Raw genomic sequence first — 16203 nt, 5'->3', positions numbered from 1 at the left:
CAGGGGATGTCATTTGTGAGCAAAGAGTGATTTTGTCGCGTACTTACAAATCTAATTTTTTCATTAAATAAGATCAACAGTACATTAGCCATAAACTGCTAAACTAAAAATCAATTGCTAATATTTATGTTCATAAATTGCAAACAACCTATTATCAGTTGCAAAATCAATAGCAATTTCTAAAATAAATGAAGCATGCAGGGCAAATTTACAAAACACTAGAGCAAAGCTATTGCCCAGAGCAACAAGTAAGGTTTAATTGTTTTCTTCTATGAAGCAAGATATTTATTTGATTGATATTGTTATCTGCTTTTGTTTGTGTTCAGGTTTTTGTAAATTAGCCTAATTTTTTGAATATATATCACTAACTTAATCTGCTCAGTGCACCCCGCGTTTGATGCCCTCTTACAGAATGCAGTAAAATATGATATAGTATTCTGTGTTGTTATACTCTATACAAAAGATAGAACATTTCATTGTTATTTATCAGCTACGCATATTTGTCTTATGCTGTAACAAATATTTAACAAAGCACCATCTGGATGACTGGATCCACTGACAGATGTACAGCAATACAAGAAAACAAATAAACAAAATCATAAGACGCAAAATACTTTAGCTACAATGCTTTATACCCTTCAGTATCATATACACAATATGCTATTTTCCCCTAATCTTTGGTCATACATGCTCATGCATTAACTTGATAATTCTTACATATCAAAGACAAAAGTAAACATAGAAAATATGTCTTTAATCAATCTTTTATTTATTTTTATGTGTCTGACTTGATTAGAATAGCTAAGTTAGTTTATGTGGAGCATTATCAAAAGGAACCTGATTCCTTTCTATCATGATTCATTAATAGTGCAATTATATTTGTACAGACATTGAAGATGGAAACACATGTGTGAAAACAATGATCACTTTCCAGAAGATTCATAGTATTAAAAAAAAAATCAGCCTAGAGTATGTAGGGTCAGACAAAAACCAGCACTCCTGGAACTGAGATCAAACAAAGATGTAAGGAATACACAGAAGACCCTTCCAGAAAATACATCAATAACTAAGACACTTTTTCTAAGACCAGATACCCAATAGAGGTTTGTAATGATGGACTTTATCGTCACTGCCAAAAAGGAAGGTTACATGAATAAATAACATAGCATCAAAATGACTTCAACAACTGGAAAAAAAAATCAATCGAAGTGCTAAGGAACGTATGCCAAACCAAACATAAGTTTGGAAAACCACTCAATGGCTGACAGATTGGAAAAGACTATTTTATATTCCGACACCAAAAATAGAAGACCTGAAAGAATGCTCAAAATATCAAACAATTTCCTTGATATCACACACCTGCAAGATTTTATTATTATTAACACAGACTACAACCTGATATTTCCAGAGAATTGCAAGTTGTACACGCTAGATTTAGAAAAGGCAAAGGAACCTGACACATTATTGCAGATGCATGCTGGATAAACGAGAAAGCCAAAGACTGAAAGAAAGAAGTCAACATGTGCTTCACTAAATACAGCAAAGCTTTCGAAAGTGTGAAATTATAGAATATCATAGGTGTGCGCACAGGGTGTTCATGTGCACACATGGCTGGTGGCATGCTGGTGGCAAATGGGGCTCTAGTGATCCGCAGCCCCAGGGAGCCTGAACACCCCATGAGGCTGTTTTCCATTGTGCTGTTGCTCTACGGCGCCTTGCTGCTCCTTAGCCCGGCGGTTCAGAGCTGCGGGCTGGGCAGGGTGGTGGGCAGGAGGCAAAGTCCTGCCAAGCTCACCCCACTCTCCTACAAGCAGTTCAGCCCCATTGGTCGCCCCGCAAGTCGGGGCACTTCAAGGATCTAACCCGCAAAAGGGCAGATCGTGCCGGTGGCCAATATGGCTGCTGTGCATTCTGCAAACGAATTTATGTATACCCGAATATAGTTTTAGTATATTCTGGCATATTCTGGCATATTCTGGCATTTGTTATTGCGGATTCGGACGAACCGCCGAATCAACTGAATTTCGTTGATTTGCAGGTCCGTCCCAATCCGAATGCACATGTCTACTATAAACCCAGCTTGGTTCAAGATCAGCAAGTTAGAGAAGGCTACATACTCTCATCATACTTGTTCAACCTGAATGCATATTGAACATATCTTCAATATGCTTCGAAAAAAATGTTCTGCCCCGGGCGCCCATAACTCTGGTTACGCCACTGTGCTCATGACACTATGCTTATGGCTAAAAATGTAAAGCACTTCAAGAGCCTCATAAAGAACGTTAAAGAACAGAGTGAAAAGATGGAACTTCAGTTCACCTTTGAATCATCTCTGAAAGAAAGCTGCCTATGTAGTCAAGCGATCACAGTAGGCATGATAAAAACTGTGCAGCTGTTATTGCACATTATGATGCTTTTTGACATTACAATGTGCATCAACAAATGTTAAAACGCGTCGACGGACGTTGACGTGCATTTTGATGCACTTCCATTTATTCAGGGGGAAAAACACATACAGGGTTATTCACAAATGGGTGAAGGGTTTGGAGAAGGCAGGAGAAGTGAACAATCTAGGACAACATAGCTGAATTGGAAAGTGAGCTGAATTGGAGCATTTTTCCATATCAGCTATGTTGTCCTAGATTGTTCACTTCTCCTGCCTTCTCCAAAACCTTCACCCATTTGTGAATAACCCTGATAGAAGTAAATCAGCCCTTAGAATATTGCAGACAGCAATGAAAACAAACTGAAATTGATCATTCAACAAAGCCCAACCTTTCACTGGAACCCAGATGGCTAAAATACACCTCTCTTATTTTGGACACATTATGAGAAGAACCAAGACACTTAAAGTAGACATTTACCCCCTTTCACTAAAAATCACATCAGCATGCAGCTCTGCATACTGATATGAAATCATCTTACATGCATTAGTTAAACTAGTTACTTACAAATAGAGTTCATCCACTTCCTGGTCCACTTTGGCACAAATTATGTACTTGTGCCCAAGTGTTGCGTCCTGGGAAGATTACATCAGTAGAGCATTGCTGAGAAATCTCATCTGTAATCTCATGAGATCTCAGGGAAAAGCATTTTCCTCCACTGAGCCGATGTGCATGCTAACATGTCCTAGTCACATGTGCCAGAGTTCCAGGAAGTAAAGGGATATATATTAATCTGCCCTTAGTAAAAATGGCCACTGCCAGAAGACTGGGGAAGAAAAGAGAAATAAAGGTATGCAAAGAATACAAAGCCGGCAGTTGTCTAGCAGTTGTCTAGAAGTAATGTGTTTGTAGATTGTCATTACTAAACATTTCTAAAGGTGTCTTTGTTGTTATTTTAAAGAAATGGTAAAGTTCCTCTGTAGGAAAAAAACAATTAAGCTTGGAAAAGTTGAAGGGAAAGAAAAAGAGTACAATCAGCAAAACGGTGGCTGGGTACAGTTACAGAAAGCATGAACATAACATTGCAAAGATCTAAGACCCAGGTAGACAATAGAGTATCCAAATCCATGTGGTCACCAGGAGTCATCACTGACTTGGTGGCATTTAATAATAATAATAATTATTATGTCACAGTGTTTTTCATGGCTTTGTCCACTATCCTAAAATGAGGAACAAACCCCGTGGTTTTTTTTTGATTTATGTTGCAAATGATGACATTTAAATACCTTGTTTTCAAAAGGCAATATTGTACTTTGCAATGCTGAAAAGTGACACCCTTTGACCATTCCTATGCTGTTCGGCTCCATCTAGTGGCCACAAAGTGCTGCGCAGCCCCACCTGTCCTCGGGCTGATAAACTTATAAACTGTCAGCCCAGCTCTTCACTGTGTAAACGGATTAAATCAGCCCCATATTGTACTTTGCTTCTTAGTTGCACAGTGCTCTTTTTTATCAATTATCTAATGATAAGATAAAAACAGGTTGTTTACACTGTAAGTTTAAATGTAAAGGATTTTTGTAAAACAATTGACCCTGAGCAGATACATCACATATCAACAAATGTTGCACATGATAGCTGTTGTGACATTTAAAGATTTCCCTTTCAGATACTAGTTATTTATTTTGTGAAGCACAGTACCTTGTACAAGGATCTGCTTCTTGTGTCAGTAAGATCAAGCCTGATGCTAATATAATCAATACTCGGTGATGGGGGGTCTAGGTGCTGGTACCTGATACCCATCAGGAGGAAGTTCTCACAGCTGGTTTTTATGATCTTTGACAGTTTATTTAGACCTGGAATGCAGTCTCCACGCTTGCACAATGGACTCGGCTTCTGGTCTGGAAAAAAAAAAGATTTACTTTGGCATCCTCATGCAGTGCCTTACGTCCATTGCTGAAATTCATTGAACAGTTCTTTAAATCTAAACTCCAGGCAGATACAAAAGACAAATATTATTGCAACTTTGTAGTCATAAAAAAATCTCAATGTATTCTTATTTAATGTAAGGAATTGTAAGTACCTGAATTCAGCTTGGTATCAGCTTCTTGATGTCTATTCTGCAGAGTGCAGACTGGGAAAATTAAAAGCATCAGATGGAGCCCATTATGTGTGCTGTCACAAGAGCCCAAACTCTCCTACGCGCTCACTCTCCTATGACAGCAAGTCAGGATGAAGTGCTGGTACAAACAGTCAGAGATCAGTGATCACTAACTGTTTGTAAATAACAACATAGTATGAGTTACTATGCACCAGTTATGAATTAATAGGAAGTGATCTACATTACTTCCTGTTCAATCATAATTGTGTACATAGTAACTCACACTATATCCACAAATTATGAATGAACAGGAACACTCAGTATAGAGGATTCCTGTTCATTATAACAGGGGGCTGCAGAAAAAGAGATTGAGGACTCTGTGTCCTCAATCTCTTTATTTTAAAAAGGGAAATATCAGGGGTCTGTTTAGACCTCTGATATTTCACCAAAGCCCCCAGCAGTGAAGTTAAAAGATAAAAATATTTAATAAAAATAAGTAAAAATTAAATATAAAAAAATTAAAAAGTTTGTAAAAAATAATACAAAATAAAATAGAAAAAAAACGTAAAAAAATATATTTTCGGTTTTGGACTGAATGTTTTTTATTTTCGGTTAAAAATTTTCATTTCGGTGCACCTCTAGTTGTAAGTGCACATGACACAACATATGATTTTGTTACTATTTAAAACCCAATAAAAATATTAAACCAGTACTTAAAAATGATGCTGTAAAACACTATACTTATTGAGTTCACTTTGGGAATAATGTCCCTTGACATGACCCTTGTTTCGGAGTGCCTGCATTTTTCATATTTTTTGTTTTCCTTACTGGAGCTACTGAAGTAGCTAGATGGATGGTCTCCCCGTGGCTGTTCTTTCACAGGATCTCCAGTGACCAGTTGTCCGTGAGCTGGCAAATGAGATTCCATATTGGCCACTCGAATAGTGCACTCCAGATTCATCCTTTTTTCATAGTCTAAGGACAATATGTTCTTATCAATAACGTTTGACAGCCCATAAAATTCTGTTACTTCCATATTCTTGGGTCCCAGCTTTACAATATTACAATCTGGTTCGATTAGCTTCACCCTAAGTATAAAGTTTTCAGTGATGGTTTCATTTTCTGTAAACCTGCAAAAAAGCATATTTATATAGTTTTTAAATCGTGTTACAAAATAACAGGTCAGTCATACAGTTTCTTTGGTCTGTAATGTACAGTAATGATAATAAGAACTTAGGGACCGTTCATACCAGGTGCATTGAGCTGCATTGATTTCCATTGATTCACACAGACTCAATGTAAGGTCATATAGAAAACAATTATTCTCTGCATGCCCTGTTTACACCATACATGTGTGGTGGTGTGCAGCATGTCTGCATCTTTACACAGATTACTTAATTTCAATGCAAAACGAGGATTGCGACTTGCTGTGGTGCATGAAATTAACCCTTGCACCGTTATCAGGACAGAATGTGAAGGAAAATCCAAAATATTACAGCTGTCACCTCAATAGGAATCAATAGGAAATCTTCCAATGGTGACACCTGTTTTGGTGATAAAAGGACAGCAAAACAAAAAAACCTGATGTGGGTATTAACTTGCTCATACTTTATCCAAACCTATTAAAAAAAAAACATTTTGCCTTTAGATATACCTTAAGTATTAAAAATAAATTAAAAATTGTTAGGTTAAACTCTATGCAGCGTCTCTCCTATGAGAAACTACTCTCTTTTAGTAAGTTTCTGCACTAAAACACACACACACACATAAATGCTTTTTTTAGGGTATGCCACAACCATTAAATATGTTTTGGCATGCCGCTATTAGCCTCTTCCCCTACCACACCCTTGCCCCCCATCCTCAGGCCCTCTGATTTATTAAGTTTCCCAGGTATTCAAATATACCAGCAAAACCACTGCAAACAGAGTTTTTACTAATGGTACATCTCTGGTTAAAACACTACATGCTGTAGATTATACACATAATATTAATTATTCATGCCTATAATATACAGCATTCACTTTTGTGGCACTTCATCAATTTTTGTGAGAGCACAACCAAGCATTACACATATAAATGGGGACATTCCTCCACTCTGATAGTTATTCTCAGTGGGCATTCCCTTGCTTTCTGAAAATGTTGTATATTGATAAATTAAAACTGAGGAGCAAACCTGTATAGCCTGAGCATAACATCATCTTCATGTAAGATGGGGCAGCCATTGTGAACATACTCTACTTCTTTATCCAGGAAATGACAGTCAAATACCTAGAAAAAGTCAAACATAACTATGATCAGTATTTTACTGAAAACTTGGTATTTATTATTCTTTTTTCATAATTGCTATTTATATAGTGCCAACAATTTTATGCAGTGTCTTACATACTGCACATTCAGATCAGTCTCTGCCCTTAAGGAGCATATGAGCTAAGGTCCCTATCCTCTATCTCGCACACACTAGGGCCAATTTAGACAGGAGCCAATTAACCTTCCAGCTAGGGTTGCCACCTGTCCAGGATTCACCCGGACAGTCCAGGTTTTGAATACTGTGTCCGGGTTTCATGGCAGCATAAACCCGGACACAAGATGACAGGCAGACAGGGGCAACTAAAATTAAGATAGGGGCTACTGGCCCCCCACTAAATATAGTCTCAACTGTGATATTTACATATGAATGGGTTCCCAGGTATTCAAATATACCAGCAAAACCACTGCAAACAGAGTTTTTACTAATGGTACATCTCTGGTTAAAACACTACATGCTGTAGATTATACACATAATATTAATTATTCATGCCTATAATATACAGCATTCACTTTTGTGGCACTTCATCAATTTTTGTGAGAGCACAACCAAGCATTACACATATAAATGGGGACATTCCTCCACTCTGATAGTTATTCTCAGTGGGCATTCCCTTGCTTTCTGAAAATGTTGTATATTGATAAATTAAAACTGAGGAGCAAACCTGTATAGCCTGAGCATAACATCATCTTCATGTAAGATGGGGCAGCCATTGTGAACATACTCTACTTCTTTATCCAGGAAATGACAGTCAAATACCTAGAAAAAGTCAAACATAACTATGATCAGTATTTTACTGAAAACTTGGTATTTATTATTCTTTTTTCATAATTGCTATTTATATAGTGCCAACAATTTTATGCAGTGTCTTACATACTGCACATTCAGATCAGTCTCTGCCCTTAAGGAGCATATGAGCTAAGGTCCCTATCCTCTATCTCGCACACACTAGGGCCAATTTAGACAGGAGCCAATTAACCTTCCAGCTAGGGTTGCCACCTGTCCAGGATTCACCCGGACAGTCCAGGTTTTGAATACTGTGTCCGGGTTTCATGGCAGCATAAACCCGGACACAAGATGACAGGCAGACAGGGGCAACTAAAATTAAGATAGGGGCTACTGGCCCCCCACTAAATATAGTCTCAACTGTGATATTTACATATGAATGGGTGGCACTATTTACATATGAATAAGCCACAACTCATTCTCCCATTAAAAATGTCCGTGTGTCACTAGAGTGTTCGGGTTTCACTTGAAGAAAAGATGGCAACCCTACTTCCATCATATCTTTGGAATGTGGGAGGAAATCCACACAATGACAGGGAGAACATGCAAACTCTATGCAGAGAGTGTCCTGACCAGGATTTGAACTAGGGATGCACCAATACCGATACTAGTATCGGTGCCGATGCCGAGTATTTGGACGAGTACTCGCCCAAATGCTCCAATGTGCTGCCCAGCTTCCTGATTGGTCGGAAGCTGGCCAATCAGGAAGCCAGGCACCGTGTAATTAACGCGGTGCCCGGCTTTCTGATTGGTCGTGAAGCCGGCTTCATGCTCCCTCGTCACCTCATGACGATGAAGCCAGCTTCCCGGCCAATCAGGAAGCGGGGTAGCGCATCTTAAACAGCACCCGGCTTACTGATTGGCCAGAATGCCGGCTCCATGCCTTCTCGTCACCTAGTGACGAGAAGCATGGGAACTGCTTCCCTGCTAAACGAGAAGCCGGGTGGCGAGTCTTTACACGCTGCCCGGCTTCCCGGCTAATCAGAAAGCCAGGTGGTGAGTCATTACATGCCGCCTGGCTTCCTGAATGGGACTTCCGGTACTTGGTATTCGGTATCGACGAGTACCGGAAAAAAAATATCAGTACTCGTACTCTATACCAAAATACCGGTATCGGTGCATCCCTAATTTGAACCAAAGACCACAGTTAAGCCACTCCGCTGCCTATGTATAAGGATTCATACTATTTACACATGCATAATGTACAGTTCGGGTACTTCATATAGCATTATCTATACAGTATACACTTGTATGCACTAGGCAACATGTAATAATTATACAGAAGTGTTTGCCAAAACAACCATGTACATTGCAGCTGACATATTTCTAGTTAAAATTATGAAAATAAAAGCAGATACTTAAATGTTTACTGAGGACACGGCATTCTCTTTTCATATTGTTTTTGTAAATCACCTCTGTCTTGTAAAACAGGTTAATACAAACATGTGCCGAGTGCTATAAATGTTGTAAAATGGTATTTATTTCATGCACTTTAGAGGTGTGATTAATCAATGATGCTGGTTTCCTCAATGTTATGGTACCTTCAGGATTTAATACTAAGTTTCCTATGCAACAAGTGGAATCACAGTGAAGTCAGTACCCTGATATGCATAACTGTTTCAGATCAAGGTCAGCATTAGCATCTTTTGTCTTCCTGTCATGACAGATTTCCTTTAAATAATGTGAATACGGTGTGCATGACCATATTTGAACTTGATATTCAAACTAGAGTTGTGGCTTGGCCTGTTTTGCCAGCAGGGGGCAGCAATGCATTTACCAATTTGCTGCCTGATACTTCTGTAGTAGGGTTGTAGGGCATGAATAAATAAGTAATTAATGCTTACCTTACAAAAATACAGCAAAGCAATGCATTTTATTGTGCATTATATGGTCAGTGCACTTTTAAAAGATGATGGAGAGTTACACTTACCCAACAGTTTCTTATATGTACTGGGGTCTCTATTGATGAGATTTCTGTTGCTGGGTTTGTGGGTCAAAAACACCTTTTGTGGTCATTCTAAGAGGTTCTCATTTTTTTCTAGTTGATTTTTTTACATTGATTTTTATTATAGAGAATGGTTTACGGAGCACTGTAACATGGAAATGTGAGAAGGAACAACCAAAACTTCCATGTGGACAGGAACCAGAAATTAAGGCAGGGGTATGCCTTAATGCATATAAGAAGCCAGAGGCTGGCTCAGCCTACCAGTCCCAGCATATAACTGAAATATCACTTTTGGGTGAAAAACACCTACTTTTGCTCTGATCATTCTTGAAGTGAGTCCCCCTGTCATGCTGATCAAGAAACATTTTTTAAGCACAGGCTCATAAATCTGTAAGATGTTTAGGCCCTGACACACTAGGAGATATGGTGTACCGGGTGCCAAGCTTTACCATTTTACCTCAATGACATTGTCAAATTGGGTCTGAGTCTGATACCCCAAGTAAGAATCATTTCATACGGGTGCCAGTATCTTAACACTCTAAGATCTCAGCACAGATGTTGGTAATAACACACAAGTTAATGGATTTTAGGGGTAAGTTTTGTGTTAGGTTATATGCAGACAGATAGACTTTATAATACCAACCTCCATTTTTATAGTCTTACCTCCAGTTTTTGGCAATTGTGAAGGGTGTCCAAATATGACTGTGCAATTCAATAGGTACCAGAGTTAGACCCAGTGTATCATTAATCAGTACTCTGTAACAGAGCTGGTCAGACTCTTGCTTTGCAATACAATGCTGTGTAGTGAACCTTGTGCTGAGTGGTGTGTCTGTTACTCAGCCCTACTAGCACAGGCCACTGCAGTGTGAGGGCCCGTTCACACCAGCCTCGCATTGCAGCCGGCTCACTTTTTAGTGAGGCAGGAGGGGGCATGGCGGGCCATTGAAGTGAATGGCACCGTAGCCATCCCCTCCGGCCGCAATGTGATCGCCCGCATGGGATCACAAGGCACATTGTTCCGGTGCGATCAAAATGCTGCACTATTTTGATCGCACTGGACCGGACCGCGCAGGGGAATTGCATAGCGGCCGGAGGGCGTGGCTAGGCTGCCATTCACTGCAATGGCCCGTCACGCCCCCTCCTGCGCCACTAAAAAGTGAGCCGGCCGCAATGCGAGGTAGTGCGTTCCAACCAGAATCGGGCCGGAACGCACTGCAACTGGTGTGAAAGGGCCATGAGAGCTAGTAGCGCAATTTTCACTAATAGAAAATAGAGGGCAAGGCTTTCTGAGGTAAAGTGTGCGACTTCTTGTTTGTACAGGCCGGGTGTCCGACGTGTGTAGCTAAAAAGACAAAAGGACAGGGGAAGGGCTACGCTTGTGGCGCTTCACCTGTCCTTTTGTCTTGGAGTACATTTATTAACTGTGTTCTTCTATATGCTGACAGAGCAGAGCCATGCTGCAGCCGGAAAAGTTCCCAACAATATTGTCCTGCTGCCTAAATGACAGCTGGCTCTACCCCTCTAGGGCCAGAGCCAGCTATCCCTGATCCCTTCCTTGTCTGTTTCTCCAATGAGCACTGGAGGAATGGAGGGGGGGTAAAGAAATCCTTTCGGGGAGCAGCAACAGACAGTTACGGCTCTCTGCAGGGAGAAGACCGTGAGGTGAGCAATCAGCAGTGTCACACGCCAGCTCCAAGTATTGGGAAGAGTACATTTTACACTCCCAGTAGTTCTCCTACTGTGCTGGCAGATCTCATTATCATTTGTACACTACGTTTGAACACTGTCTGTCCTAAAAAAGTGTTAACAATCTACAAGCCTTGTAAGTTAAGGAGTGGGAGCTTACTCTGTCCTAAGTCTCTCAATTAGGACATAGTTTCCTGTTACTGAAATTGAGAGAGAAGCTTGAAAAGGCCAGCTATATGGAGATATCTAAAAGGTAAGAGATATTTTTTTAAACATTTTTAGATATGCTGTGTAAATAAGAACACACAACAAACATATAGTTAAGGTTTTCTCAATTTTGACTGTGAAAGTAGAAATACAGTTTAAGTTAAGACTCGAGGTTAAGGGGTTACCAAGGTTTGGGATAAGTAGAGGATTAGGGTTAAGTGTTATGTTGGTCAGTCACAGGGCAATTGCAGATCATTTCAACCACTTTCAACTTGCTTTTGATCACACCAATGTCCAAACGGATCAATGCAATCTATAAAACTGTCTTGATCTGTCTGATTCTATTTGCAATTACAGGTGGTTGAAATGCTTGAAATTGCCATATAAAGGTAAGGATTAGAGTTTAGTTCCAGGCAGGGTTAGCTGTTAGGATAAGTCGAAAGCTGTAGAGACATGTAAGAGTTTGAAGACATGGCTGCATACATTAAGTAATCTTTGCATCTGCACAGATTCTGCTTGTTTGTGGTTATTACAATAGCCGTGAACTTGCGGAATCCGCTCCTGAAATCATGCTTGGACTATTGTGCAGGACGCGCGGTCCCCGCAACAGTCTGAACAATGCACATTAAAATGCATTGTTTTTTATGTTCAGAGCGGTTGTGTGTGTATTCGTACGGCGGAATACGTGCGGAAAACCGCTCATGTGTGAATGGCACCTAAATCTTTTCTCATTTATTTTCAATGCCCGACACAGAGGACAATTGCCCCTGAAAATAAAAAAACCTGTGTACTTCCCTCAATAACTCAGTCATCATTAAATGTATAGGGCTTGATTATCTTAAAGTGGACCTTTACCCATATCTTTAAAATAACAACAAACACACTTTTAGAAATGTTTAGTAATGACAATCTACAAACACATACTTCTAGATAATTGCCGCCTTTGTATTATTTGCATACCTTATTTTTCTTTTATTCGCAAGTCTTCTGGCAGTGGCCATGTTTACTGAGGGCAGATTACTAGATCTCCTATTGCTTCCTGGATTACTGGCTTATGTGACAAGGACATGTGACCATGCACATCACCTCAGGGGAGGAAAATGCTTTTCCCTGAGATCTCGTGGATTACAGATGAGATTTCCAAGCAATGCTTTGCTGATGACAAGGCAATCCCAGTGTGCATTGCTTTGGCAAACTGAAGTCATTTTGCCCTTACAAAGCAGGAAGGGAATGCTCTGCAAGTGTAAGTATTTCATAATCACAGCATTTCACACCTGCCATGCCTATGTTATTATTAATCATCATAATAGAGGGATGCATTGGTAGAATTTGATTTTTGAGTGTAAAGGTCAGTTTTAAGATAAGGGCTACCACAACCTAACCTGCACAGTTATTGCCATTCAATGTATCATTGTTTACAATGTGTAAAGTTTTTACAAACAATTCTTTAAATAAGTCTTTAAATCCATGGACTTGTGTTTCATATGTATGTAGCTCATATTAAAAAGCTCATATTAAAATGGAGTGATGTGCAATATATATTTCAATTGAATTACTGCATAGTCTATTGTTTGCACATGCCCTGTCTTTCCTCTGCCATTCCCTTCTATTTGCTCCTTTTTGTTTTTTAGGTTCTTCTTATGTTTATCTATACCTTTGTGACATTTTTTTAAATATTTGCTTTACTTAATAAAAGCTAATTTGACTACAGTGCATTCCTGCTTCTCACACTTTTGCACACTAATAAATAAGAATGTGTTTCTTGTCAAAACATTTTTAATTGTGTTCAGCCAGTGTTGTGATTCAGACACCCTGCAAAGCCAAGTCAGCAACCTCACATTTCTCTACTGCAGTTAAAGAGGAACTTTACCCATATCTTTAAAATAACAACAAACACACCTTTAGAAATGTTTAGTAATTACAATCTACAAACAGATAGTTGCAGATAATTGCTGTTTTTTATTCTTTGCATACCTTATTTGTATTTTCTTTCCTAGTCTTCTCACAGCGGCCATTTTTACTACGGGCAGATTAATAAATCTCCCTTTACTTCCTGGAACTCTAGCACATGTGACTAGGACATATGACCATGCACATCATCTTAGGGGAAAAATGCCTTTTGCAGTTTACAGATGAGATTTCCCAGCAATGCATTGCCGATGTAACCTTCCCAGGATGCAATCCTTGGACACGGGCTACCTCACTAATGCCTAAGAGGGCCAGGCAGTAAAAAAACAGTAGTTGTAAGTAAAAGAAAATTATGTTTATTTAACTAATCAATGTAAGATGATTTCATATCAGCATGCACAACTGAATGCTGATGTGATTTTTAGTAAAAGGGGGTAGAGGCCCACTTTAAGTGATACCGCTTGGTTACAGACTTATCCCTAAGCAGCTAACTGGGGAATAAAGCATGATCACCACACTAATAAGGTCATCACTTTATTCACCCTGTTCTTCTCCTGCCTCCAAGCTTTCATTATTATATAGACAGTACTGTGCAAAGCAGTGGACCCTTGTGCTGCCTCTTCCTCTTTGTCTAGAGGATTACAGGATGCTAATAAAGCTTATACTAGCTATATATAAAAATACATTTGATTATATTTAATAGTTACATACCTGGCTAAGCAGTGACTTTCATATTTACCTGGTTCGGCTTTAAATTAAACTCTATCCCCTAAAAGTACCATGGTTGATTAAATCTGTAAAGCAAACTCACATAAAGTTACAAAAATGTACCTGTGGAGACAGCTTTCCAACTCTTTGTGTTATGGGTTCATTAACAATGACTTCCACTTTGCAGGCATCTTTTTCTTTGGGGATGGAGAATTGTAGATCTTCTCCTGATAGGTAGCTGCTTTGTCCTTTCATCACTGTGATCCCATTATTTACTTTGATAAAAGTTGTGCTCAGAAACTTTAAAGTCAGCAGCATTAAAGCAAATGAGGGATATAAGTGACATCTCCAGCAGGGATTCATTTTATCTCTGGTAATACGTGTCCAGCATACAGTGCCTTCGGTAACAGGCTTTTCTTCTTTCAGGATTATTTTACACTGTCCGGCGTTGGCGATTCTTCAGTCATCTGCTCAACATGAAGAGCTGTCTCTTCTTCCAAAATCTGTACAACGGGCTCTTTCAAAGAGTTATGGAGCTTTAATAAAACTCGATGAAGAATCCTGACAACGCTGCACATTAATAGGCTTCTGATTTTCTAATCCTGCAAAATGAGAGGACGCAAGAAGGAAATTAACTGAAAAGTGATTATTAAAAACAACATCAAGAAGAAACAGGCCATAGTGTATGCAGATCAGACACAAATGAACAGATAATTTATAACATGTTATGTTAACATGGACAACTTAATGAGAATTTTGTAATTCTTTGTAAAATACAGTGTTTTGGGGGATTTGCTCCTTGGTGTTTTTTGAATATTAAACATTTTGAGTAGGGATGCACCGATACCACTTTTTTAAGACCGAGTACGAGTACCGATACTTTTGATCAAGTACTCGCAGATACCAATTACCGATACTTTTTCTTAAAGGGACAGGTCACATTTTTTCTAAAGCAATACAAACTCAATGCTTTAATGCCACTGGTATCGGCACCGATACCGATACTAGTATTGGTATCGGTGCATCCCTAATTTTGAGTCAATTAAAGCAGTTCTGTTTGTAACAAATTATATTCCTCCATAAAGAATAGTACAGAAATGTTTTTTTCAGCCATGAAAGTTTTTGTGATTTAATCTGTACCTTCCACACCACCAATGTTCCTTTGTTATCTGTTCTCCCTTTGCGCTTCTATATAGCCTTGTAGAATCAAAAAATTCTAGGTGCAATCCTTTTTTTTGCTCGATATTTGTGTAAATGTTTATCAAATTTATATTTTTAGGAACAAATACACTTAAATTAATTTTATGGCACACAAACAGAATAGTAATATATTAACCACTTCAAGACCAGGTGTTTAGACCCCCTTCCTGGCCAGGCCATTTTTCAGTGTTCAGCGCTGCGATACTTTGACTGACGTTTATTCCGTCATGCAACGCTGTACTGAAATTAATTTTTTTGGGGACAGATAGGGCGTTATTTCGGTGGTATTTAATCACCACTGGGGTTTTTATGTTGGGTAAATAAATACCAAACAAGTATTAAAGTCAAGTATACAAGTACAAGTCAAGTATTAAAACATTTTTTTTTTCACTTAATTTTATTGCTATCACATAAGGGATTAACAAGGGAGGGCAGCACACTTTTGAGCAGCATACAAGTGATTGTCCTTTTTTACAGCCGCCCAATCATTTGTATGTGAAAGCCGACAGGCAACTGAAAACAGTAACAGCAAGCTGTTGCAGGAGCCATGATCTTGGCTTTAACCATTTTAGGACCGCAACAGTTAAGTGGTTAAAGAGACCTTGTCACCATTTTTTTTTTAAATACAGGTAAAACCATATAGAAATAAAGTATTTAAATGCTTACTTGCAGCATTTTTTCTTTCCATAAATTATTTGTATTCACTTGCAATTTGCCTTTAAATTTTCTAGAAAATATGAATACTCCAGAAATAGTCAATTTCCTAGCACAGCCATAGCCCTCTCCTCTTCTGGGAGTGTCTACTGTCTGCGCTGGTCCAGCTCCTCCCCCCCACACACCTCCCTGCATCACAGTGGGGAATATTATAAAGCACTAGTCATTAAATGGTGGACATGGACTATGTGGCAATTCTGTCTGGACTGTGGTCGCCTACCTGCACGGGGGTTATGGCTGGCTTACAGTGGATACACAGATG

General features: G+C 39.1%; 1 protein-coding gene across 1 annotated transcript in view; it reads right to left on the bottom strand.

Moving 5' to 3' along the window:
- Positions 1-14628, bottom strand: part of FREM1 (FRAS1 related extracellular matrix 1) — a 99946-nt gene extending 85318 nt beyond the window's left edge. The window contains exons 1-4 of the mRNA XM_018556493.1: positions 14151-14628; positions 7452-7546; positions 5311-5612; positions 4083-4282 (exon numbers count right to left, since the gene is read on the bottom strand). Coding sequence (XP_018411995.1) covers positions 4083-4282; positions 5311-5612; positions 7452-7546; positions 14151-14390 — 837 coding nt within the window. The 5' untranslated portion in view covers positions 14391-14628. The remainder of the gene's footprint in view (positions 1-4082; positions 4283-5310; positions 5613-7451; positions 7547-14150) is intronic.
- Positions 14629-16203: the final 1575 nt, after the last annotated feature.

The sequence above is a fragment of the Nanorana parkeri genome, unplaced genomic scaffold, assembly GCF_000935625.1.
Source record: "Nanorana parkeri isolate BGI_ZX_2015 unplaced genomic scaffold, ASM93562v1 scaffold239, whole genome shotgun sequence".
NCBI classification, from domain to species: domain Eukaryota; kingdom Metazoa; phylum Chordata; class Amphibia; order Anura; family Dicroglossidae; genus Nanorana; species Nanorana parkeri.
Note: the sequence above shows the minus strand (reverse complement) of the source record. Positions and strands in the feature narration are given on the sequence as shown.